This window comes from Sprattus sprattus, assembly GCF_963457725.1.
Source record: "Sprattus sprattus genome assembly, chromosome: 19".
In the NCBI taxonomy this organism is placed as follows: Eukaryota; Metazoa; Chordata; class Actinopteri; order Clupeiformes; family Clupeidae; genus Sprattus; species Sprattus sprattus.
In genome coordinates, this window is record NC_137917.1 from 660585 (window position 1) to 676925 (window position 16341).

Below are 16341 nucleotides of genomic sequence, written 5' to 3' on the forward strand. Positions count from 1 at the left end.
AAGACCACACAAACACAATACTGTTTAGTTATCATTCATCATGGAAGGTAGTGAACTAAAACCTGTAAGCTTGATGATTAACTTAATAATAATAATGAATACTTGAACAGTTTGGTGTTTGACTGGGTGAGAATAATATGTTGCTGTGCTGATTGGAGTAGGTGAGGTGAGCCTGAGCTGTGATGGATGTTCTCAGATGGACTTACAGGAAGTCCATTTATTACTTCAGTCACAGAGTATGAGCTCAATGTGATTGGTGTCGTCAGCGCTGCAATAATACATCTGTACAGGTTTGCCTTCTCGCAAAAGACTACACTCTTAAAACACGTTTAAAATCTCAAACATGGTCCAATAAGCCATCAAATGTAATTGTTCTTAACATTCTGGTTGTTTTGAAAATGACAGATGGCATATGCTAGTTGATTAGCTATTAGTAGGCTACGTGCACACAATGATGTGTGGTGAGGAGAGCTGATTAGCTATGAGTAGACTACGAGCACACAGTGATGTGTGGTGAGGCAAGCTGATTAGCTATGAGTAGGCTACGAGCACACAGTGATGTGTGGTGAGGAGAGCTGATTAGCTATGAGTAGGCTACGAGCACACAGTGATGTGTGGTGAGGCAAGCTGATTAGCTATGAGTAGGCTACGAGCACACAGTGCCAAACACAGCAGTGCCTTTCCTTACTTGGGCCTTTTCTTTGCCCCAAAGTATGCAATATGTATATGCAAACTCCAAAATGAACCAAGTTAAAGTGATAAAGAAAGCAGAATCTACCCTTGTAATTGAAAAGAAGTGAGCTTGTGAACCTCAGCGATATACAGTATATATCACAGTAACATATCACAGATGGAGACTTGATGTATTTTAAGAATTTGTTTTATAGTTATCTGGTTTAGCCTAGACGATCACAGGGTAGGCACTGCCTACACTGACCACACATCACTGAAGCCAGATATATCACCAATTCCAGGATTTCACCCTAAAGAAAACGATGATTGGCAACAACATGAAAAGAACCAAAGGGAAACATGAATAGCATGAATAGCATGAATAGCAAAAACCATGGAAAAAACACCCAGCTGTTTACTGTTAGAAGTCCAGCACAACAGCAGCAGCAGAGGGAAATGTAGAGGGAGAGGTAAAGATGTTGAGGCATATAACTAGGGAGAGAGAGAGATATATAGAGAGGGGAGGGGACAGAGGGAGAGAAAGAAAGAAAGAAAGAAAGAAAGAAAGAAAGAAAGAAAAAGAGAGAGATGCCACATGGCCTCACCCTGACATCCGTGGCGTCCCCGTGTCGGATGTTGCTGGCCCAGGTGCAAGGCTCACTGCTGCTCTCAAAGTAGTGGAAGATCTTGAGCAGTCGCTCCAGCGTACCAGGAGGGCGCTCCATCCCAGCACTGAGCCGGGGCTTGACCCCTGAACACAGCGCATTGTTCAGGTTGGGGTCCAGGTAAGCCGCCGCCATACCTTTAGTGGGTGCTAGGTGTCCGTCATATTCTGCAAAAGAGAGGGATTGATCAGGGCCTAACCCATAGTGCCAAATCCAGGATGTTTAATATAAACCTGCCCCAAAGGCAGGCGTAGCAGTGACTGCTCGCCACATGAGCAGTAAGTGGGTGACCACACTGACCAGCGGTTTTAGCAGCAGAAGTGTTGATTCTCTATTGGTTGCTAAATTTTGGTAGTAGAATGGTCGACACATTAGCATTATGCTAGCAACCTAGAGGTCAGACTCTAATATGGTAGGACATCCAATTAAAAAATATAAATGCATCCTCATTTAGCAACCAAAAAGAACTTTAAGCAAGAGAATGTTATGTGAGTGTTTCAAAATTAAGCGGCGCCACTTCATTATTTCTGGTGTGTTTGCAGGTTCAAAACTGAATCCTAGTATGCCACCCACATTCACTGTTTTTCTTTTCATTGCTACTATGCACCATGCATCCATCTCAATACTACAAGGTGTACAAAACATGAAAACACATGGTAAGATGATCAAACATGGCTGTTGATGTCTAACTGTAGCTGACTGTTGGTGTTCAATCTTTGTCCCCCGTCTTAAGTGGCTTACGCAGGAGGCTTACGGCAGGAATAATTCATACCCAAACAACCATGAGTGAGGAAACCAGAAGCATCTGGCTCCGCATTGGAGCAATCTGGATCAAGGCTCTGGAATTGTTTGGAAAATAATGCTTGAATCCTCTTCAGTTAATCCATGGTTTGAACATAAGCTGGGTATGCCTTAAACTCATCAAGATAGAACTAGGGCTTGCAGGTCACCACCCTGTCTTTTCACAGTTCATCATAAATTGAGAGCTTAGAGAATATAGCAATACACAGAGAAAGGTTTCAGCATGTACACATATTGTAAAGATCCTAATAGATTTTAAAACCAGAGAGCTGTTCACATGCAAGAACATTGCATGAATGAAGCCAAGCATTCCTAGCCATATTCCAGTCTTTCCCCATCAAGTGCCAAAATAACTATGACATATTTCCAAGCATTGCGAAACACCTCGTCTGGGGCACGTCACTGCCAGTCAGCTGTATGGTAGCATGATATGATGAGCTGCAATCATGGGAACAGCAGAACGCAGGCCACAGGACCTCAACAGGTAGCGCAGACATCCACCTGGGTCCCAGTTAGAGTCTGGTATCTCCTGGCTAAGGGTTCAGTCAAGACACTCACCACTTATTTGCTTTTAAAAGTCGGAAAAGGGTAACTGAAATGGGGAATCAGACGCCAGTAGGTAGATGTGAGACATGACGTATAAAGGGTTGTAAAGCGGTGAAACATGAATTGGGTAGTAGGCTCCTTACCTAACATTGTTTGAAATGTGTTTTAGAAAGTACCTTAAAAGTAGCTTGCCTTAATTAATTGTTTACTCAACATTTGTAAGTAAATCACTCTAAAATCTTCCCTTCTGAACTTTGTGTCTACTATCAACATTTTATGTTCAACAGAAACAGAAAAACATCTCACTAGTCGAGGGTAACCATCTCCATTAAAAGAGACGGAGACTCTTTAGAATTGTACAACAGCACAAAAGAGCAATGTAAACACCACCAACCCTAGAATGCACACAGCCATTTCCCGGCATATAAATCAGAGTGAAAGAAAAAAAACAACCTTTAACCTCCCCTGTGTTGTTGTAAAGTCTGCATCAGACTAAAGCTAGCCTGCGGCTCACACGCGCTCCCTCCCTACCTCTGATAAGGAAAGGCCAGCAGGTCCACACCACTCTGGAGGCACAGAGCAGAGAGCAGCAGCAGGAGCAGCGGCCCTCCGTACACATGACCACCCAGCCAGGTTAGCGCCTCTCTCCCAGGACATCTACCTCCACTGCACCGCTGGATCTCCACTTGCTTCAGACCGCTTTATCTCTTTGGGGTTTTCCAGCGCCAGTAAAAAAGATTACACTCCCAACCTCACACACACACACACCCCTCTCCCAGAGTTTCCTTTGCGCTCACGTCACATCCTGGTTATCACAATGCGCCTTGCTGCAACGAGTCCTCTGTTTGAGTCACAGTGCAGATCTTGTTCCTGTCCCGTCTCTCTTTTCCCATGGAGCCCCTGAGAATGCAGTAAACCCCTTCCTGAAGGCTCCCTGTGCCAAAACAGCCCTCTGTCAGGAGGGGATCCTGCCGTTAACCAAGGACTACCAACACACACTTGCGTACTGGTTGGCTCACTGACAAAACTAAGTTCAGTAAACAAATACAGGGCCCTCTGCTAGATAGCATAGCAGCAAGGTGGGGCTTATGCCACACTGCTCAATCTGCACTGACACAAACAGACTTAAATAAAAATGTAAATAATTGCTGCTTATTTCAGCACAATTTAGAAACTAGTAGGGATACTAGAACTGGTGTTTATTTGCAGCATAAACATGAATGTTTTTCCAGGAAATGTGCTGACATCTGACTTAAGTCTGTAGCATTGCAAGAATTAGTGTTGCTACAGTGTTTCCCAGCTCTGTCTGCCTGCCGTCACCACCACCACCACCAGCTACAGTGTTTCACAGTTTTAAAAGACCTCACTAATCAATGTTGAACAGGACGGACAAATTCAAGCCGTTGAATTAGAGAGGCTTGTAGAATGCTAGGTCAATGGGCAGCAAACGCAGGGGCGAAGGGAGATGAGCGAACGTCCAATCAATACAGCCTCCTTCTGCTTGGCTACCATGGCCTGCTCCATTATTACAGCTTTCTTCATATTGGCTATCATGGCCTGCTCCATTATTACATCTTTCTTCATATTGGCTACCATGGCCTGCTCCATTATTACAGCTTTCTTCATATTGGCTATCATGGCCTGCTCCATTATTACATCTTTCTTCATATTGGCTATCATGGCCTGCTCCATTATTACATCTTTCTTCATATTGGCTACCATGGCCTGCTCCATTATTACAGCTTTCTTCATATTGGCTACCATGGCCTGCTCCATTATTACAGCTTTCTTCATATTGGCTATCATGGCCTGCTCCATTATTACATCTTTCTTCATATTGGCTACCATGGCTTGCTTCATTATTACAGCCTTCTTCATCTTGGCTACCATGGCCTGGCCTGTTATGCCAATCATGCTCAGCCAGATGAAGACACCGCCATGACGGGGAACTAAACAACTCCATCAAATTCACAGGTTCTGTGGCACCTAAAATATATGCTACTGGGTCTTTAAGACAACCACTCCATCTTCCTCACTAATGACAACGCGGGCAACAGCTGTCATAAGCATATAGCATCTGTTCTAAACAATAATGATGAGAACTAATTAGCAGGGAGTACAAAGCTTCTGAGTGAGAAGGCAGAGGGAGAGGTGCTCATGCTTGAGTGTCTAACAGGTCTGCTGTTGCATGTCACTCACAGGTGGCTTTTCTCAGGAGTGCATCAGTCAATATTGACTAGAGTCACAAGACTAGCCATCAGATCGCAGGACTATTGCACAATAGATGTATACCTTTGTCTATGGCCAAGGCACTGCTCTTTGCATGCCCTGCCCTGCCCTGACAAAAGACCATTCAGCATTCTCTGAACCAACATCTCAGATATTCTCTGGGACACTATGGACCATGCAAATGATTTTCTGGAAAAAAATATTCATGCTTAAACCATGGGCCAAAGTGAGATCAGTGACTAGAACATGCCACCAATTCCATAGATAATGAGTAATGATCTGTCACTACTATACATATAAGAAGGGCATATCACTTACTGCACTGTCAACATGTAAGGTCTTTTTACTGATAGTAAATATGTAGCTGAAATCTATAACAAAAGCAGAATCTTAAGCTAGAAACATAACCACAATGACGGGGGCCTTTAAAGGGTTAAGAAGGTTCTGTCACTCCACACACTAACAAAAGCATTATATAACCAAACCCACAAAACAATCCCTGGTATCAATTTGAGCCATCTGCTCATAATGATTCCACCTGTGCCCTCAGAGGAAGAACATGATCCCACATCCGCTCCCAGAGACCACGGCTCCCTCCAAAGCTTTTGCTGATGGCGTAGCCACCACTGGTGTCTGTGAAAGGAACACTGAGGGTTAGGGTCCTTCCACAAAGTGCACAGAGGAGCTGAGAGCCAGGTAAGATCAGCTCTATGCTACCTGTGAGAGCCGGGTAAGATCAGCTCTATGGCTACCTCTGAGAAGCAGCCTGAAAAGAGCCCGGCGCTGAGGGATGGCTCAGATTTCAGTGGTCCACTCAAGCCTGGTCCCTGAGAAGGGATCTCATATTATCATTAGGGAGGGCTCGGGCTGTACCCTTCTAGACATAAACCTCTGTCAGCCTGTAGACATACAGAACAAAGAGAAAAACTAGTACGGTCTATCGATTTATAAATGTACTAGTTAATCACACAATTTGCTGTTTTTTGTTCTTCTTGAAGACAGCAGCTTGTAATAATCTACATCTAAGTGTAAAATGTATGTACATCTAAATTAATGTAGAGTCAGCACAAAGAGAGTATATTTATATTCAAATACTATTGTTTAATAGCATCTTTTTAACTTTGAACACAGATTCTCTCCCGTGAACCAATGAAACCATCAAGGCCCTCCAAATGGGCCATGGGCTTGATAAGCATGTTTGCTATATGAGTAGCATGAAAAGTATGAGGGAACTTGTATTTCAAAACGGGATTGAGATGAAGACGCAGAGAAGCAGAGACACTGACTTTTGGGGAGGGAGATAGTTTGGAGGGCGCTAGCGACTAGGTCATCCGGTCAGTAGTTAGAATGTGGTGTGCAGCCTGCTGGGTTAGTTGTAAGCTGAAGTGTTCAATTAACTTTCAATCTTGTGAATTCAACTAAGCCCCGTGTCAGGTGTACATTGGATGCCCCCAGATATTTTCACCATTACATATGCACTAACAAAAATACTTAAAAAAACTGCATTAATTGTGTTAATTTTTTAACACGTTGAATAATTCAAATTCATTGCAAAATGAACTGGTTAATTTTGACAGCCTAAAAAAAACTAAAAACTAAAAACAAAAGCAAGCCCAAGCCATGGTTTAAAAAGATCCCATCAAGATCTGGCCTGCAAAATCTCACTGAGGAACATGCAACCTGCCCATATTTGACTGAGCACGTTTGTTTTGCTTGCACAGGATGCCAGTGCATCCTTATCTTTTAATGACTGAAATCAGTAGTTGAGCACTGGCAGCAGTGAAGAGGGCTCCCTGCAGAACTCAAAAACATCTCAACTGATACCTTTGGCCTAGAAAGGCATTACAATCAGAACGACTAGGATGGATGACGCTTACACTAGAATATCACTTGAGGTCCTGGCCTTCTTTTAACCTTGCCTGTTATGAATGTGCTGACATCATCAAGGGTTAGGGAAAGGTCAGTTTGCATTGAGGTCAGAAATATAGAAAATATCAAGGTGCGTTTCAATGCTTTTTTTATGAAGACAATCAAAACTCCTTTGACAATCTAGGGAATACAATGTAACTGGATGATTCAGACTCATTCCATTGATAACTTCACCCACCAAATGTAGTCCAAAAAGCTTGCACCCTGTGTCTTGTCAAGGCATGAAATCAGATACCTACTTTAGTTTTACCTCCAGAAGGAGATTAGGTATTTACAAAAGCCATCTCCACAATACTCCCCCGTGACAGACACATTCATTTTGGGAGCTGCTGAGTTACCTGACGTGCTCCATTTAGTCTTTCCCCGGATACTGGATATCCAATCCAGCTCCAGTGAGAAGCTGAACTGGAGAAGGACAAGCCAGCTGCTGCTGCTGCTGCCGCCGCCGTGGCAGGTACCTGGCCTACTTATCCACCTCGGGGAAGTCACACTTATCACACAGCACACTGACACTTAATCAGTCCAAGACGAATGGGAATTCATCCCTGAGTAATGAAGCAGCTTCATGCAACACTGGCTCTGCAGTAAGACACGGCCAGCAGTTTATCATGTTCTGATTGCTGCCGGAGAGATCAGTCAGTAAAACAGCTGATTGATATGAGGCAGTGAGAGGGAGGGCTTCTGTTCCACTACGTAGGCGTTTTGGGGGTATCATATAGAGGTCTCTACAGACAGCCACAGTTACACACGAGGAAACGGATTTTTTTCTGCAATACACCACAAGGACACCTACCCCAGTTCTGTCATAGGACTCACTAAACCTGAGTAGAGCGATGTGTGTCTAACAGGCAAAGCAAGCTAAACCAAACAACTAGATCATACCATTTAAAGGACATTGACAATCAATCTTTCAACATTAGCATTATCAGATGAAAGACACCAGACAGGTGCTTCATGCAGCTCATTATTCAAAGCCAAGTCAAAGCATCGGTCACATTTTACACAGATAGAGGCACAACAGTGGAGCAGCGCAGGCTCCAGACTGCCGTCTGATAAACGTACTTGGCAGAGCTGGGCCGTAGGAGTAGACACAGGCGCCCCGTGTCCAGCACAGGGGGAAGGGGCTGCAGCCGCTGGGCTCCATGTGTTCTCCACCTGCTTCGGCTCTCCAGGCCCCACGGCTGCCCCGCTCCCCTTCGTCCGCATAGAGCCCAGGCAGCCGCCCCGGCCCGGCCCCCCAAGACCGGCTCACCGACAGGAAAATCAGCAGGAATGGCTAACTTCCAGAGGGCTCCTGGAGCAGAACCGCTGCAGGTATTTCTTAAGCTTCAAGGATCACCCGATTGCCAACTGAGCCCCCAAAACAGGTTGGCAGAGTCACGAGAGAGGAGAATGGCATGGAAGAAAAGCTGCCTTGCGCTGCCTCGTCTGTCACAGTCCTGCCCTTGTTTTACAGATCCACAGGGTTTCGCAACAGCATCAAATACAAATCCCCAGCTAAGACTGTTGCTTTGGACAACTAATCAAGGCAGATAATACTGATGAAACACAACGTAGGATGTTGGCAGAAAAAAAACAAAGCAAGCCTTTTTGAAAATCAAAAATACATTCTTCTCCAGCTCTGAGGGAACATCTCTCTTCAGCTTCTCACGCTCATATCCAGGACACACTGCCGCTGCCTCGTGATTCTCCCAAGAGGACTATGTGGGAGTGTGTGAGGGGTTTGTGTGTGTAGCTCAGAGAGAGCACAAGGCAGGGAGTGTTTATGGGAGGGAGGGTAGGAAAGGGGTAGTGAGAGTGAGTGAGAGAGAGAAAAAAGAGAGCGAAAGAAAGAGAGAGAGAGAGAAAGAGCTCATATCCATTGACTGAACTGGGTAAGCAAAGAAAGGTAGCTGAGAGAGAGGGGGGAACTGTCCTCATTCATATTCAGGGCCCTCCCTTACAGCCATTGGCTCAGCCCTCTCCTGTTTACAGAGACCACACGGCCTCCTCCACAGCACAAGAGAGCGGCACGTCCAGTCTGACCAGGTTGTTAGGTGGACGGTGGGCCAGCCAAACACTCTCCCCTTGGCTCACCCTGCCCTTGGGGAGACTGCCAAAAGCCCTCCACTCAATGCACCACTCAAGCTCTTATATTCCACACACAGTGGCCAGGTAGAGAGGTCTGACAGGGAAACAAGGTGAAGTGGGGATAAGCAGAGACGATATAAGCCCCAACTTTACATGCACATTTAAATCCTAAACAAATTATGGCCACACCTGCTGTGGCTTGTGCCCTGCTAAATATTTAAAAACGTAACCTTCACGAACATTAAATTCAATACTTGAGAACAAATCCATCCGGATGGAAAAAAAGATTGTGTGATGAAAAAGAAATCCAATCCAGGGAAACACAGAGAGGGAAATGAGGATTTGCATCTGGCTCCACGGTTCTGTGAACACTCTGATCTACCTTGTGTCTTAACTCATGACGGGTTAATACTCGGGCAGGTCCAAAGGCTGCAGTTTGTTTTTAGAAGTGGTGGGGACAATAACCATAAGCTTGAGTGTGGTTTGAAAAGTGCTGGGTACCCTTATGTAAGCTATTCATCCATTCAACGTTGCATTACAATATGCTCTACAGCAGGGGTCTTCAACGTTTTTCAGGCCAGGGACCCCCAAACTGATGGCGAGATGAGCAGGGACCCCCTACTATATAAATTGCATAACATTTTGTTTATAATATACTGGGCCTAGTGCCAAATAAACATAGCTACCCTGTTATTGTGTATTCAATACTAAGATATTCAAATAATACAAAGGTTAATATATTCATTATAATAAAACAATTGGGTTCTAGCGCGTAATTTAGCTGTTTCTGATTGGACGAGAGACATTCCATGCTATAGGTTATTCGTCAACATACCTACAGCTACGGGACTTTTCACAGCTAAAAATAAATCACTCCACGATGAAACATTCGCATTGATGATAACCGTTAATTCAAAGTTTTTAAAATTCCAAACCAAGACGTTGACAATGGAACTATTTTTTTGTTGCGGAGAAACAATGGCGAAATAAACCATTTTTAATCAATAACTTTGTGTTGAAATGTTAATTTGTTGACAGTAGAATTGTTTTATAAAAGCAATATAGCACTCGTGGGAGTGGGGTAGGTAAGGGATAATCCCACAGGTGTTGCTGCCTACGCCACTCGGCCTTCGGCCTCGATGGCTACGGCCGAGCACCACCCGTCGGATTATCCCTTACCTACCCCACTCCCACTCGTGCTATATTGCTTAAACATTTTTTTGTTATAACATTGAATTTAACCTAACATTTTTGAACAACAAATTTAACTTAACATTTTTCAACATTGAATTCAATTTAACATTTAACAACATGAAAGGTACAGGGTGGCCGTGCCACTGCCATTTATAAACATACATCTTGCAAACAACTCTGAGCTAACAATTATTAACAACTTATTAAAATAATTCACAGATATATGTTTTTATTTCATCATACATAAAAAAGGGACAGTGAATCATCAAGCATCTGTCGATGGCACACATCCTCCCACATTAGTGAGATGTATCTTCTTTTCAATAACTCCTGACTGACACAATCCAACGGATGACGGAGGAGGAGTCTGGCGCATGGAGTTGTGTTGACAACATAGATGTTATAGTGAGATTGACAGGTCAACAAACCAATCACACCGCTAGCAAGTTGTTAAGATTGTAGGTATTAGCATGCTAACATTAGCTAAAGGGGGCTCATACACCTCGCAAATCCTCTGAGACTTATTTTTCAGTTACAATTAATGTTTTTTGACCTTGTACAGTGTCCATTTCTCTTTATTTATTTGTTTAAATCTAAGCCAAAAAATGTCAAACTAACAATTTAGAGGTACAAACAAGACCAGCTATGGAGTTTGGTCCGCCATCTTTTATTTTTGATCTTCGCGCTCTTTAGATTTGAGTAGAAACGCGATCTGATTTGCTAGTGCCTGTGCTGTCGTATTTGCATGAAAGGTGCTGTGAGTGAACCGGTGCCCAGCTTGAGAGAGCTCCTGTGGGTAGCTGAATGTGTCGATTGGACTGAAAGATAACGTCTTCTCGGTCAATTTATACGTTCGCTACAATATGTTGGATTTATGTTAATGTACATTTAAAGGGAATAAATACAATTCTGATTCGGAAGACATTTAAATTTGTGGGCAAAAAATTGGTTGAATTTTTTATTTTTTTTATTTTGTGTCTTATCAACCAAAGATTTTGCGACCCCCCTGCAGTACCTCCGCGGACCCCCTGTTGAAGACCCCTGCTCTACAGTGTATTGTCAGGTGTTGAAAATCCCATTCGAACAATAAAAAATAGATAATCTCGATGTTGACAACAGCACCAGCTTGCTTATTTTACCAGATCATAACGGTCTCAATTTAAGACTCAATTTTAGCCTAGCTAACGGTAGGGAACGTTACCTCATCTGTGAATAGCAAGCTAACATTTGGCTTTCCAGTGGTTCCAGTGGTTTTCCAAATTAAATGTAGGCTAGAGTAATTGATATTTAATAACACCTAAAACAAAATTAGACTGACGGAAAAGATTGACAGAGGTAGCGACGAGCTGTGCCTCATCCGTGTTAGAAGGGCTAGGGCTGACTGCACACGTCACTACGGTTGCGTGCCCTGGCAGGGCATGTTGCGTGTATGTATGCAAATCCAAATTTAAGAATCCTCTACCTCAATCGGCACAGCTGAGAACACTTCGGCTGTGTAAGAACCAATTTTCAGGTGTTCATTAATAAGGTGGAGATATTTTCTTACGTTGAACTTCCGAAGTCTGAAAACACATTTAATTAAAAAAAAGCACAGATAATAAGAACAGGCTGCATCACTCAAAGCACAGTGAGTGATCCAGTGAGATCCAGAGACAGCCCAACTACTAAAGTTTGCACCAGGAGAAAAGGTGGGCAGCTAGTTTACTGTCTTTAATTCGGGCAGGGAGAGAGACTGAAAAAGGCACTTATAGAGGTAATGTTTAGCATTCTATTAAAAAGGAATGAGATCAAACCCAGCTTCAGGGTCCCTTATTTCAAGCATATGCTGTGTTGAGCCTTTACTGTATTTACTCCACATTCCATTGCCTTGAGAGGGATATATAAGACAATACCTTCAACCTACAACTGAATGCAGAGAAATCCATGCACTTGCATTGAGTGTTTAAAACAATATAGTTCTGATTCTAAAACTGATTGTTCAAATCCTTGATTGTGATTGGCTAAAAGCCGTTGTAAAATGCAGCATTACCTTACAATTTGACCTGATAACATTCCATATTACTGCGCAGAGAATGCGCATTTCATACCCAGTGTTCCATCTGGCTGTTGCGTTGCTTCAAGGGTTGCGTGGCAACGATTTATTTAGGAACTATACTTTTTAGTGGTGGAAGAATGCCGGTTTATCATTAAACTATTGTTTCTTAAATTGAATTGTCTTTATTTATGAAACCATATCAAATATTTGTAGTAACAGTTTTAGAATAGCAATAAGCCCCGCGAGTCCGTGGTTTGCGCTGATTTTAGAACAGGTAAGGGGGTTTAATGGCACTCTGCTTCACGTCGTGCCTAACAACTCCCCTTACCTGTTCTAAAATCAGCGCAAACCACGGCCTCTTGGGGCTTATTGCTTAATTCTAAAACTGATTGTTCAAATCCTTGACTGTGATTGGCTAAAAGCCGTTGTAAAATCCAGCATTACCTTACTGTGAAGTAGGCTAACGTTACGGTTTGAGTGATGGTGAGCGCGATACGGCGAAATGGTTGATAAAAAGCTTCTGAATAGAAAGTTTACCTTTAAAAGTTGTGATGTGCAAAAGAAGCGAGCTTCACTGTTGTCTGAAAATGTCAACAGGCAGCTGGCTGAAAGCACAGAAGTAGTAGGCTTACCTTTTATTGGTAACCTAACTGTTATGGTTCATTGTTTTTGAAATAAGAGGCCTGACTTATATGTTCACAGCAAACTTGAAAAAAAGAAAATATTAAGCCATGGTTAAACTGCGCTATAGGCTGAGTCTGAAATGTGCACTTTATAATTTTATTTTGTAGCTCTGTTTGGCAATGTTGTTTTTCAATAAAATAAAACATTGCATAAAGCAAGCCAATCCACTTTTCCATGATAAGAGCATTAAAATAAAATTTGCGATTAATTAATTTGCGATATATTGCGATTCATTTTGAGTTAACTATGACAAAAATGCGATTAATCACGATCGTGTGACAGCACTAACATTTACATAATGTGAATCAATTTTTTTCAGTCGAGAATCGTTTTTGAATCAAAAATCGATTTTGAATCGAATCGTGAGCCTAAAAATCGGTATCGAATCGAATTGTGACATTTTCTGAATCGTGCACCTCTATTACTGCGCAGTGAATGGCAAGGCAAGGCTGTGTTTTTATATAGCGCATTTCATACCCAGTGTTCCATCTGGCTGTTGTGTTGCTTCAAGGGTTGCCTGGCAACGATTTATTTAGGAACTATATTTTTTTGTGGCGGAAGAATGACGGTTTATCATTTAACTATTGTTTCTTAAATTGAATTGTCTTTATTTATGAAACCATATCAAATATTTGTAGTAACAGTTTTAGAAAAGCAATAAGCCCCGCGAGTCCGTTGTTTGAGCTGATTTTAGAACAGGTAAGGGGGTTTAATGGCACTCCGCTTCGCGTCGTGCCTAACAACTCCCCTTACCTGTTCTAAAATCAGCGCAAACCACGGCCTCTTGGGGCTTATTGCTTAATTCTAAAACTGATTGTTCAAATCTTTGATTGTGATTGGCTAAAAGCCGTTGTAAAATCCAGCATTACCTTACAGTTTGTCCTCATAACATTCTATGATTACATTCCATATTACTGCGCAGTGAATGGCAAGGCAAGGCTGTGTTTTTATATAGCGCATTTCATACCCAGTGTTCCATCTGGCTGTTGCGTTGCTTCAAGGGTTGCGTGGCAACGATTTATTTAGGAACTATATTTTTTAGTGGCGGAAGAATGACGGTTTATCATTAAACTATTGTTTCTTAAATTGAATTGTCTTTATTTATAAACCATATCAAATATTTGTAGTAACAGTTTTAGAAGAGCAATAAGCCCCGCGAGTCCGTGGTTTGCGCTGATTTTAGAACAGGTAAGGGGGTTTAATGGCACTCCGCTTCGCGTCGTGCCTAACAACTCCCCTTACCTGTTCTAAAATCAGCGCAAACCACGGCTTCTTGGGGCTTATTGCTTAATTAAATTCACGGCCCAACTATGCTGCTCTAGGCATTATCAGACTGCACCTGCCACAGCTATCTTCCATACAGAGGGCTAGGGGGTTATGTGTGATCCCAGTGCACAACAGGACCTCCACACATTGAGCTGAGACAGAGGAAGCACCTCAGACATAGTCACATCTAACCAGTGGAACTACCATCACATCTAACCAGTGGAACTACCATCACATCTAACCAGTTTAACTGACATCACATCTAACCAGTGAAACTACCATCACATCTAACCAGTAGAACTGACATCACATCTAACCAGTGGAACTGGCACCTGAGCACTGGCAAGAGCAAGAGACTTCAAGTGATGGGCATATTAACAACTATGAATGTTAAGTATATCCAACATTTTGCAATGATGGTTCTAAGTAGGTCAGTGTTTATAAATGTGGCTAAGCAATCAAGTCATCTACAGTTCTGGCATAATTTGCTGAAGATGGCTAAACATAGTCCTTCTGATACTTTGTGCTGCCTTAACACAAAACTTGTAGCTCTCTTGTCATGTAGTCCCTGGTGTTAAGCATGAGACTGTTGAGTCTCAGATGATCCCTGTGCAGAGTGCTGAGGCCGGGGACTTCCTGCCAGCCTAGCCTCCAACAGGGAGCCCTCACAGCCTCAAATATCACCTCCAAAAGCCACATCCCCAGAGACACAGGAGACCACTCACGCTGGAGGCCTAGCCAAATCCAACTGACAATCTACTGCAGCAAAGCAAATGTCTGGATATGCAAGGCAAGCATTTGTCTATGATTATGCACAGACACAGACCTATTTTTAGGATGTTTATTCCAAATAAAATGTTCATCTGTAGAATAGTGGACATGTTAATGAGACAATCTTTTAAAGTTGAAAAGACCTACTATTGCTTTTAATAAAACTGGACAACCTCTGGATGAATTTGTTCTGACCCCTTTAAAATCTATGGTGCCACCTTCCACAAGGCTCCAGAATCCTTGAGGAAGACAGTGATAAATGCACTTGTCCTGCACTATAAACAACCATTACACGACCTAAGGGATTCATTTTAAGATTCAAATTTATATTGTAAGATTGATGATGGAATATTTTTCCATTTCATTCATTCATTCATTCATACATTATTTCAGCGAAGAGGAAATGGGACAGATTTTTTTAGGCACACTGGCTTGCTTTGAATCAACCACAAAGATCGCCATGTATTCATTGTTGTCAAACACACACAAAAAAAACATAAACAAAGACAGACATTTTTGAATTAATATTCAATCAGCACTTACCTGTGTAGTAAGATATCCTTGAAATATCTAGGGAAAAAGAGAGAGAAAATTAGAATGAGCCTTTCTTCCACTTGGTTTCACACCACTTTGTTGATCACAGTCCATCAGAATGTGCCAGGTAGAGGCACACACAAGCACGCACGCACGCACGCACAACTCTGGCTGTCAGGTCATTGGCAGTAGTTGTTGTGCTGGCAGGTTGGGTGCGCCAGCCAAGCTGCCATCATAAATGCCAGCCATGCCCCGGGCAACACTCAGCTTCGTCCCGTTAGTTGCTAGCTGGGGTGGCAGACTGCCTCAAGTGCAGCCTGATGGCACACTGAATATTGTGAGCCTCATTATGTTACATACACCAAACCAGACTAACAAGGCTATGAAAAACATTTGTATAATATGTTCCTGTAGTGTAACTGGTAGAGCAAGGTGCTAGCCACACCAAGGTCATGAGTTTCATACCCAGGAGGCACACATACTGACAGAAAAGTGTACCGATAGTGTACCAATAGGCAGCTAAATGAAGACATGTAAACTATACACTTAGAAGAACCGTTGAGAAGTCAAACCTTTTTAACTATACCTGCAGGATTTGTTGTGATTGGTACGTTTAAATCTGCATCTTTAATAGAGGTTAGACAGGGAAACACTTCATCTATAGATCAGAAAGAGACCTTAACCAGTAGAATGGAGTTATAGTGCGATGCCCTGGGATTGGGTACCTGTTTAATTGACACATTACACACACAAGACCACAACACACACCAATGTCCATTCTAATAAGACATTTCCCATTCCTTTCATGCCATCTGTTCATCTCAAAGGAAATCCCTTCACTGGTTGTCAGGCATTCATTAATCTCAATGGGTCTCGGCTGGTTTAATAAAGGTTATAATACAATTCTCTTGATCTTGTAGCAGGTCCTGAACCTAAACAGTGTAT

At 42.7% G+C, this 16341-nt stretch overlaps 1 protein-coding gene across 4 annotated transcripts in view; it reads right to left on the reverse strand.

Moving 5' to 3' along the window:
* Window positions 1-15432, reverse strand: part of ptk2ab (protein tyrosine kinase 2ab) — a 67816-nt gene extending 52384 nt beyond the window's left edge. For 3 of the 4 annotated variants that reach the window (XM_080858418.1, XM_080858417.1, XM_080858420.1), the window contains exon 1: window positions 1278-1487. In XM_080858418.1, coding sequence (XP_080714544.1) covers window positions 1278-1472 — 195 coding nt within the window. In that variant the 5' untranslated portion in view covers window positions 1473-1487. Of the gene's footprint in view, window positions 1-1277; window positions 1505-15405 lie in introns of those variants that run through there. The other variant, XM_080858419.1, reaches the window with a different exon arrangement.
* Between the last annotated feature and the right edge of the window lie 909 nt (window positions 15433-16341).